Source organism: Centroberyx affinis, unplaced genomic scaffold (assembly GCF_046629955.1).
Source record: "Centroberyx affinis isolate AG114_WGS23_722 - 3 ecotype Tasmania unplaced genomic scaffold, CSIRO-AGI_Caff_v1 ptg006540l_1, whole genome shotgun sequence".
Lineage (NCBI taxonomy): Eukaryota > Metazoa > Chordata > Actinopteri > Beryciformes > Berycidae > Centroberyx > Centroberyx affinis.
Genome location: NW_027283312.1, coordinates 109187 through 120478, shown reverse-complemented (window position 1 = coordinate 120478; position 11292 = coordinate 109187). Strand labels below are relative to the sequence as shown.

Below are 11292 nucleotides of genomic sequence, written 5' to 3'. Positions count from 1 at the left end.
TGAAGAACTGCTAGAACTGCTCCTTCGCCAACCCAACCGCAATCGGTCCCGTCTATCTAACCTCGCCCTCCGCAATGCGAATCATTAGGCCTGCCTCGGCTCGGAATGCTCTTTACGGGCCCCGGCGTGCTTTATGGTACACGCGAAGCGGCGGTGCCCGCGGTTTGCTGACAAATCATGTACTCTCCTCCCTCTCAAGTGCCCCTTTCCTCCTGGTTACAACTCTCACCCCCAGGTCTCCTTCCCCCCCCAAACTCCCAATAAAAACTAATTTGGCCTCTCGGGAAATCAGCCCGGGGTTTCGCGGAGGACTGGCACCAACTCCCAAGTATCCCATTGTGCTTTCTGTATATCTCATTTCACCCCCCTCTCCTACCCCCTGTCTCTCATTCTCTCTGCCGTTCACTCAAACTCTCTCACTTCGCTCGCTGCGTTTGCCACACGGCAGATGAATGCGCAGCTGTAAAGAGCAGCTCCCCACAATATGGTCATTGTGCGTGGCGGGCCATTTGTACGGGTAAGTGCTCGATCCCGACTCGCAAAATTCAATAGTCCGGCTTTTAGCGTCTTCGCAAAAAGAGATCGGCCCTTTCTTCAAATGTCCTTCTCCCTCAACAGAGAGCCGTTTGTCATCTCTGTGATGAGCGATGCCGACCACGGCGTGGCGAGGCGCCCTCGCTCTCACCCCGCGCTTTCCTCGCTTTCAGGGATATTTTGGGACGCGATTAATAGCCTGAAAAGAGAACGAAGGGTAATTTGGTTCCATGTAATGCAACGTAATGAATTTGCCGTACATTGCCTCCGCTTTGAATGGAGACAAGGGGGGGAAATCAATGGGTCTTCCATTATCATAACTGATTTACATCCATTACTTCTATCATTATAGTGATAGGAGTCCTATTGATGGTGAGGTTCAGGGTACGGGCCAGTGCTTACATGGCATAATAGGCGGCTTGGTACAATGGACCGCTAACACGCCGAGAACCCACTGTCAAACCATAAGCGCTTAACACAGCAACGCCTACACCTATCAAGATGCATTACACATGCACTTTAAAAAATCTATTGTGGATGTGATATCAGAGCTGCATGAAGAGATCTTTGCACTGACGCCTTTGTTAATAAGATAATAGCACAAAGACTATCCTGACAATAAGGAAGCTCTGGCCAGTGCAGCTCAGTAGTTTAACTGGTATTTAACAACAATGCAATTCAGAACAAGCTTGGATTGGTCCGAACTGTTGATACTGGTATACATATCCATCTAAAAAACTACTTGAACCCAGCTTGAGAAGTAAATATAATGGACAAGCAGTGAGAAGAGCCTGAAGTTTGCGTTGTTTTTATCCTTAAATAAAGGAAGAGTTAGAGCTGTGTTTATTTATCCAGTTCTGTTTCAAGAGGGCCAGGGATGCATGACTGTGTGTGTGTGTGTGTGTGTGTGTGTGTGGGATCTCACTTGTGTGATTATGTGCAGTCTAAGCTTTTTGATCACTCCACTCCAAACAGGAAACTTTCACTTTACTGATGTATCTTTTATGGTTTACATCATTGCTCATATTTACAAATAGAAGCCGCACGCAATGCTAAAGAGAGACCTGCCATAGTTCAGCTGAGTGGAGATAGGGATGGATGGTCCAACTCACTTAACCCGACTGACCACCAGGATTTAAAGTCATCTACTGCCCCCTGGTGTTAGACATTGCTGCTGACATCATGATCAAATGTTTATGGGTATAGGGATGTGTGCTTGTCTTACCCTTTCTGACAATACATACTATTCTTTTAGCCTCTCTGAACATTGTGTTTACAGCTATATCTAGGCTTTTTACCAGACTTTGTGGTTATCATATAGGTGGATGTATTCACCATCTCGGTTTTGGGGTATTTCTCCTTTACTGGCTAGTATAAAAGTGGAGAGACACTTGAGAAATGGGAGAAAGAAGGTACAACGTGGCCACAAACAGGACTCTCACTAATGTTGAGTCCATGGTATGTGCTTTAGTCTACTGAGACAGTGAATCCCAATTTCAACCTGTTGACGTCTCTGATTGATCATCCCTCTGACAAATGATACAGACAAGGATGGAATGTAAACATGGATGAATAAAAGTTCATACCACAGTGATGAGACACCACAGGCCCATGAAAATCAACAAAAAAGTGTTTATTTTTTCAAAAAATGTCAAGTTTATTTTCTTACTGAGAAGCAAGGTAGTGCTAGTAAGAGGGAATGCAGTGTAGTCAAATGGAAATTGTGAAGGTTGGATACAGCAAAAACACTTCAGCACATCAAAAGTCTATAAACACACAGCTAGAACATGCCTAGACTTTGATCTAGAAGACATATGGGTTCACCACAAACCAAATAAAAACTGATTTAAGCAGGGGAAGCAGCATATTTCTACCTTGGCTTACACAAGTACGTCAGCACCAAGGGCCCCCAGACAGAGCCACTGCGTCAGCCAGGTTAGCGTATTTCTGAATCTCTCATAACTTCTAGAAAGTCTTTTACACCTGTCTAGAAAGGTATGATGTTGGAAATAAACTGAATCTATTTGAGAACTGAGTTTACAGTTGTACATAGATTACAAAATTAGTTTATATGAGGTAAGTATTATCAGTGGAGCCAATGACAACGCTTGGTCCCTTAAGCCACTAGGTAGATAAAGATACATAATTGGAATACAACTAAGTATGGTGAGCATACATAATACTGCTGTTTCACCTACTTAAAAATCTTTTACCTGAGCCTTGCTTGGGCTAGTTTGATTTGTGCTCAGTCAAACCAGTTTCAATATCTGGTACTATTGTGATCAAAATGTTTAACAAGGTGGAAAACATGGAAATGTCCTCTGACATAATCAGATAAACAAATGAGTATTGTACACATGCATGCATGTACAATAGCCTATACACACATACAGATATACATACAAATAGTGTATCACATATAGTATCAAAATTGTATCAATATGGTATATTCGTGATCCATACAAAGCACGCACAAACACAAACCTCATTTTTATTTCAACTCTGTCTATTGTTAACTTTCTCCCCATCCATACAAAGCGGACACACACACACCTCACATTGATCCTGCTATCCCTTCCCCCTTTCATCTTTCTTATCATTAACTTTCCCTCCACCCATCCCTTCTTCCCTCCTTCCCTGTTCTTCCTCTGTCTAAAACAGTGGTTCTCCAACTGGGGGTCAGGGCCCCTCAGGAGGTCGCGAAAAAAAACCTTTCAACCTTTCAAATTTATTATCATGTCATTTTTTTCAGATTTTTCTCCAATTGTTTGCTTTTTTATTGTGAAATGCTGAATAGTTTTCAGCCTCTAGGCCTCCTCTGATAACCAAATCAAACAACCTGAAAAGGGAAAACCACTTGTTGGTTGAACTGTTTACCACTCTGTGGCAGAGGGCCGCGAGTACGCATCGGTTCGTTTTAAGGAGTCACGAGCCAAACGGTTTGAGAAGCACCGGTCTAAAACACCGCGGGGATGAGGCGGTAAGGCACGGCGTCGGTGTAGCGTTTCCAGTCCTTGCCGTACTTGCTGCTGCAGCGGTGCTCGTCGCGCACGCAGCGGTGGACCAGCAGGATGGTCATGTAGACGATGTAGAAGTAGGGCAGCAGGTGGCCAAAGCCGCAGGCGGCGCAGTACGCCAGCGAACCCATCAGGTCGCCGGTGTAGTTGAGGTGACGCGCCACGCCCCAGAAGCCCGAGGTGAGGAGCTTGCTGCGGTGGGCGCCGCCGTCCGTGGAGCGGTACGAGCACTCGATGTACGACGGCTCGCGGCCCCAGATGCTGCAGGAGCCCTCGGTGCGTCGGAAGAGGTCCTTCTGGTGGTTGGTGGAGCGGAAGATGTAATACCCGACCAGGCCCAGCGTCAGGACGGCCAGGGCGTGGGGGGTGGAGAGCTGGACCGGGTGGTAGACCAGATACAGACCCTAGAGAGAGAGAAAGTACTGCTAGTACTGCTAACTTGGATTCATTCACCATTTGAATGCATCTGCTTGACTGCTGTTCTATTTGTAAAGAATCACTCTAGCCCCATACACTGAAATACTGCTAGTCGCTGTGCAATGAACACACATTCACACAGTCCAAAAAGTGGAACAGATTTTTACTGTTATGTTCTAGAAATTTATTTTTATTCAGTTGTAATAACATGCTCTAATTTGAGAACTGAACTGAGTGTTACTGGACAATGATGAGGAGAAGAATGATGATATCCAGTAAGCATTTGACGGATGGTAACATGCAGGAGGTGCTAAGGCTAAACGCTAAAACTTCAACCCAAATGAGCACAATATGTTATTATGGCACTTAAAAAATCCATATTAAAACAGCTTTGTAAACTGTGTTAAACTGATATCAGAAAGATCCTGATTTCACTAAACGATGCAGGTAGCAGTGATGGACTACTATGGAAGTCGTCTCAACTTTCATTTTGGTGCTGTATTTACAGGTTTTCAACATTGGTGCAGGCCATCGACATCAACATGTATTCAACGCCTTAATGTTTGCTGGGTAATGATGATAGAGACCAACATATTCATCACAGACAAGTGTCTGTGTTTGTTACCTGCAGTGTGTAGAGGTAGGGCAGCCAGACACAGTCTCCCCAGCCCAAGTACCATCCAAAGTGGTCATGGCAGATATCGATGGTCTTCAGGTACCACGCCTCGTTCCAGAAGAAATCCAACACATAGATGGCCTACAAGAAAACACAATCAACACATGATTATGTAATGATTATTACATAGCTCACTAAATTTAAGCAGGGCATGTGACCTTAACTGAACATTACCCTACCCTATGAATAAAGATTCTTGAAGGGAAAATAGTTTGAAAGCACCATGTTCGACTCCCTTCCTTCACCCTCCTTACCTGCAGTACGTTGACCAGAATCATGGAGTTGGTGACGTGGCCGTACAGCTCCTGCTGCTTGGCCATGTAGGACAGGTTGATGAGGGTCCAGGCCACGATGCCGGGCCGGCCGTTGAAGAACAGTTTGAAGTCGAACCACTTGCCGATACGCGGGTTGAACTCAATGCCCATCATGTAGTTGTAGAAGATGTTCCCTGTGAACTTGCTGTGGAATCACACAAAATGGAAACAGAGGGCAGGTTGGCTCAGCGCTGTGTTGTTGTGCTATTGCAGTGCCAGGCTTAACTATTTTTCCTTTAAGATATATTGTGAAACAGACATAAACCTACAGAAAGACAGGATATTGTATATAAAAGTCTTAGTGTAAGTGCCACAGTGAGACCAATCTAGACAAGAAGATGAATGTAACGGCAAACACAGAGCAGCCTGCTAAGTCAGTGTTTGTGTCTGCATGCACCCTGGTGTATTTGTGTGCACACCCTTATCTGTGTACAGGGTGTCCAAAAAGACTGGGATCACAGGGAAAACACCTATTAAAATGATTATCAAAACTGCTTGTCAGAAGTGAGCTTCAAACCTACGCATCCATTCAGGGACCAGAAACCCTGATGCCAGTCAGCCATCCTTGCAACTAGTGTGTGCAGGGAAAACAAACGCAAAAACAAAAGAATATGTCACTTGTGTAAGTTACTTGTGTATGTTGCGTTGTTACGGCCCATGCCAAATCCTGACCATGGTTTGAGGAGTGTTGCTGTCTGTCTCTCTCTGCGTTCTTGGGTCCATTTTGTTGTTTGGTGGTGTATGTTTCTTATTCCTGTGGATAAGTGGCCAAACGTAGATGACGTGACGTCACATCGAGATATTTCTAGTATAGCTACAATGGAGTTTGATAGCAGAAAAATCTAAAACGTCAGGCTTTGCTGTCAGTTCCCTCAGAATCAAAAGGGCTTAAAAGCAAAGGCTTGAAAGAATGATGGATCAGACTTATACAGAGATTCAATTTCTGTCAAACATCATGCAGGGTACTAGGGCTGTTAGGTTACGGAGCACAGAGCTAGCTACCATGCCAAATTGGCGCTGAGGAGACAGTGACAGTGGAATGAGCCTAAGAGCAGAAGAGCTGTTCTGATCGTGTGATTGGTCAGGAGTTGGCGAGGCTTATGGGTGTTGTAGCAGGTGTCATGGAACCGTATGTGTAGGACGATAAAAAAGCGTATTTTTCAACACAGAGTGTTTGAAACATTCACATAATCACATAATGGAGCCTTGCTTCACCCCGTAGAAGAACTGAAGTAGAAGTTGACAAGGCAGGTTGGGGGAAAGTGGGTACACCAAAAAAGTAAATTACTACTCTACTTAATCACAAAATAACTTGAACATCACAGACTGATGCTAGCAAACAGTTTAAGTGTATCTGAGGGTGGATTTTTCTTTAACTTGAATTTAAGTACGTTTGACCTTGTACGTGTCATCCTGTCATGTGTGTATCGGTACTCACCAGTCCTCAGCATTTGTGGGGAACAAGTAGGCCTTCATGAAGGCAAAGGTGGAGACGGCATAGCCCAGTATGTTGGTGCACCACATCAGGGGGATCCAGTTGTCAACGATGATGGTGGGAGAAAACCAGTGGAAGTAGTGGGCGTTGGCAAACCACAGGGCATGGGTGATCAGCCAGCACTGCAGCCCATTGATCTCATACTTGTTAATCAGGCCTAAGGCGAATTATAAAAATAAATTAAGAAGCATGTGTTTTAAATAGAGATGAAACAGTTTTTATAACACTCTCACCCTGTCAAAAAAGAATTGGGTCTGAAGAGAGTAATACTGGACCTTCTCCTTTGGATTGTCTTAACAAAGCAAATGTTGTAATGTGTGTATGTTGCTCACCAGCTGGAGTTCGTGCTCCGTCCTGCACGCCACCGACATAGCCAGGAATGAACTTGTGGGTGATATCAGGAACACACATGTACAGGAACACCTAAGGGACAAACAGAACCAATTTCAACCTTCTGCGTCGGCCGAGATCCCTATATGTAGAGATAAATAAATAATTTTTGTGAGTTGTACCCACCTCATTTTCACTGCTTTTCAGTATAATAGTAATTATAATACCATGAATTATAAGCATGATGGTGGTGACTTCATTCACTTTTCTCTCTCTTTTCTCTCGCTTTATCTCTCTCCTCTGTCTCTTACCTGAAAGGCCACCCAGATGGCATATATCTTGGCAGCGCTCCAGGTGAATGAGGGTGCCTTGGCCCAGATGGAGAGCAGGGTGGTCTCTCCTCGGTACAGCTCGATCAGAGGTTGAGTGACGGAGCACTGGTACTGGTCACAGGCCATCACAAAGTAGAAGACGATGAAGGGAGCGAAGCAAAGCAGGGCGATCACACTGGACAAGGAAAACCAGTCCACCTCCCTGAGAATGAATAGGATATAGTGTATAAGACCGACTGAACGTGATAGGAAAATGATGCAGTGAATATTGAGGTCACGTTGCTCAGTGGAAACCTGGTTCCTCCAGTTTTGTAGTGTGTCAATATCACTAGAAAGAGCAATGCATTTTCAGCATCTAAGAGTCTGGCAACAAGCCATAAATTGACAAGATCAACATAAACCAAAATAAGTTTAGTGTCGCCATATGAATGAGCCAGAGACACAGTGTTTCAGAGTCCATTTCCATACACACTGCCAGAATTTGGTAGTGACTGTGTATGTATGGGTAACAGGAGTCACTCCACTCCTCCGATTTCACGATGGCTCTAAATGATGCATATTGCTTGAAAGCTGAAACGTTTCAATTCTAAAATTCAAAATATCCATCAATTGCCAGCTTGTGCTTTCTATTTTACAATTACAACTAAGAAATGTTTGTTTCTAAAGGTGAATTTTGGGGAATAATATATAATCTGAATAGGTAGTGAAAATGCACTTTACCTCCTGTTTCCAAAACACTGCCCCTGCTTATCCAAAACTGTTGACACTTGTAGCTTTTCATCTAAACAAGACAAAGAGTCTAACAGCCCTGCAACATTGAATTTTATGGAAGCGTCCCTGCTGGGAATCAAACATTGGTCTCCCGATTGAAAGTCTGCAATCTAACTCCCTGCTGCACACTTTCACCCACATGACCAAAAGTGGTGAACAGAGCGACCAACCGAATGACTGACATTGCGACCCACAGAGCCCCTGCTGTCATGGGACTAAAAACAAATGCCAGACTCTCTCAAAGGATGATCTGAATATCAGATATTGTCACACTAGAATATATATTATATATATATTGTCACAATAGGGTGCCATAGTGTGCTGCTCTACTGTACTGACCATGTGTTTCACAGATGCAAAAACAAGTAGTTGCAACTAAATCTAATATGCAATGCAATCCTTGTGTATCAGGTGTTTCAGGACAAAAAAGATTTCCTGGTTTCCTTTTGCTGACATCTCTGTGTGTGTCTTAGGAGGATTTGAAGAGTATTAAAAATACCTAGTTACACTGTGTAATACGAGTACAATGATTTGATGCTCCATATTCTTTCACTAAACAAAATATCTTTTGAGTTCTTTTGTTAAGAGACCTGGGCATTTATGCCCCAATCCCACAGGTCCTGGGGGGCTTGGGTTGAGTCGGCTACGTTTGTCACTTACTTACATGGATTTTGGTAGAGGAATGGTTCGAAATTGTCGGCAAAAACTGAGTATGGGCTGATAAGATGAGAACATGGCCCAAAACAACCTGTGACACATTAGGCTCGTTTGAGATGAGCAAGTCCTGTGCAGTTTTGACCAGCGACTTGCTTGGTCTGTTGCATGATGGTTAGAAAAGTCGTCCGACTCGCTCCGCCGACCCGACTGCACGAGCCACAGGAATCTGGCGGGACCGAGGCGGCTGCAGTTTTTGGAGCGAGGCGCTGCAGCTGCTCTCCACCGACCGCACAGCTCCGTGGATGATGGGAAACGCCTCGAGCTGAGCGCTGATTGGTTCATCACAGTTGTATCACACACCCACAGTGACATGAAGAGACTTAAGTTTTTATATCTATTCCAAGATGTCACTCCATGAGCAGTCCGTATACCATTTTATTAGAACGCTATGTAATATTTTCCATAAATGCCACCTGTAATGCTTACATTAAAATAAAAATAAGTAACATGAAGGTCTGGGTTGTTAGAGCACAGTGAGTGTGGGTGGCAGTAATGCACCTTTTAAATTGTTTATCAACCGCCGTTAAACAAAACTGAAGAAGAAGAAAAAGAGCAGCGAGTGTGCAGTCGGGAGCGTTCGGCTTGTTGATTCCTCGCCTGACTGCACTCGGCTACTCTCGTCTATTTTCCAGGCGTGCAGGTAGTCATCTCAACCGAGCCTATTAACTCACCATGCTCTCCCCCACTGTGCAGTCTGTTCGCTCTCTGCAGATGCTTTGCCATTGGTACTGTGCTTGGTACGCCTCCTGGTGGTTTCCATGGCCACTGCACCATTCATTTCTGTTGGAGGAACAGATTAAGGTAGATAGACATGTTGACTTTGAAGGAATACATCGATTCACCCTTGCATGACTAGAAAATTGGTTGTAGTTTCACTTCTAGCACTGGCAGTTAGTACTTTTGAGACACTGTAACATAGAATAACATTCAATGAATGTACAAAGGGTGCTAAAGCGTCGGCATACATCATAAAAAACTAAATAAATACTAGACTCACATAATTGATACTGCCACTTATCTTCTTATTGCACCAGGGCAAAACATTAAGGCCATAACAGGTGAAAACAGGTAGTTTAGAGTCAGGGGAACTTTTATAAACAGGTAATGAGGTAATGAGGGAAATCAAAGTGCGTGTCCTTGGGGAAGTGAGATAACAAGCAGAGCCTTGTGTGGAGGCCAACTTGATAAAGCTGTAGCTTTGACAACAGATGTGTGAGGCTATCCAGAGATACATTGACACATCCCAATCATACCAATGAAATCAAACTTTTTTCATGATTGCTATTGTTCCCCACATTTACTGGGACCAGTTGCATAAAGCTAGTTTAAGACTAGTCTAAGCCTTAGACTGGTCTTAGATTCTCAGGTTGGACTAGACTAATTAAGACTGTCTGTTACTTAAACAATATGACTGACTTATTTTGAGGTAAGAAAGTTAGCCACCTTCCACCTGGCTAATCTTGAGTTAAGAACTTTGTTGTTATGGCAACAAGTGCCTACCTGTCAGAGTGGGAAGTTTAAATACTGAGGCTGTTTTAAGAAGAGATGGCAAATCTCTGTGTTTTGGAAAGAGCCTGAAGAAGAGAGAGAGTCTTTAGAGACAGAAACAACCCTTTAGAGATCTACAGCAATCAAGAAGTAGTAGGAACAGTAACTGTAACTGTCTAAAGCAAGTTAAGGTCATATTTAAGTCTGGTCTATCTTTATGCAACTGGCCCCTGATGATGTATGCACGAGCGCACGCACACACACACTGTCAGAGCAAAGAGACTGTCATGTCAGCTGGAACTATTCACAGCCACACAAATAGTAGGCCTACTAGGTGAATGGCTGACTGAAACACCTTTCAGTTTAGTCAAACATTCGAAACTTATTTAACCGTTTAAGTTTTTTTTTTAACCAACTTGTCCCACGGAAAGGAGACCGACGTTGTAGGCTATAACAAAAAACAAACAATTTATTAGCACTTGTGTTGTCCTTTGCACTAGCTAGCTAGTTTTATAATACTACTAACAACAATGGTGATGAACGACCGTTATATCCTTTCGGTTTGTGCTGAACGGAGCCCCTCAAGTGATAGCCCGCATTATGAGCATAATGTAACATAAAACAGAGGAAAAATACCTACATTTTACTGGCTTATAACCCAGTCATGGATATATTATAATAGCTCACTCACCGCTGGAAAACTGGAGCCAAAAGATGTCTCACTGGCAGTCTGTCTCGCCCTCCCAGGTGCTCCTGCTCATGTAACCGCTGGAGAGCCTACTGTATTGACACATACCCCGCCCATAACGCGACTACGTAAAAAATCTGAACCAATAGCGTAGCAGCGAGGGCGGGTCTGAGAAGTGGCTCTGTCCTCTGATTGGTTAATGCGGACTGGAGCCACCAGCACCTGACGAGCTGACCAATGAGTGAATGGTTTGTCCAGAGTATACAACACACTGACGTTCTTATGAAACCGTTCTCAGTATTATCTTCATGTATCCATGAGTATCCACTGGGATATTATATTTACGCTAGTCTTATAATGGCAGCAGTCGACCTCAGGCTTTCATAATAGGTCAGTTGAAGAAGAGTTAGTTGCTGAAGAGGCCCAGCTATTATGGGAACACACAGTTGGAGTCCTACTCCAACTAGTAGATGTGTACTGTAGATGATCTAGCTAGAAAAAGGAAAGTTTTTC

At 43.8% G+C, this 11292-nt stretch overlaps 1 protein-coding gene across 1 annotated transcript; it reads right to left on the bottom strand.

Moving 5' to 3' along the window:
* Positions 1-2215: 2215 nt before the first annotated feature.
* dhcr7 (7-dehydrocholesterol reductase) lies at positions 2216-10858 on the bottom strand. Its single transcript, XM_071512799.1, has 8 exons — positions 10783-10858; positions 9275-9383; positions 7095-7317; positions 6786-6876; positions 6397-6610; positions 4899-5103; positions 4594-4725; positions 2216-3955 (listed from the first exon to the last, which is right to left on the bottom strand). The coding sequence occupies exons 2-8, from the start codon at positions 9379-9381 to the stop codon at positions 3491-3493; spliced, it is 1437 nt and encodes a 478-aa protein (XP_071368900.1). The 5' UTR covers positions 9382-9383; positions 10783-10858; the 3' UTR covers positions 2216-3490.
* Between the last annotated feature and the right edge of the window lie 434 nt (positions 10859-11292).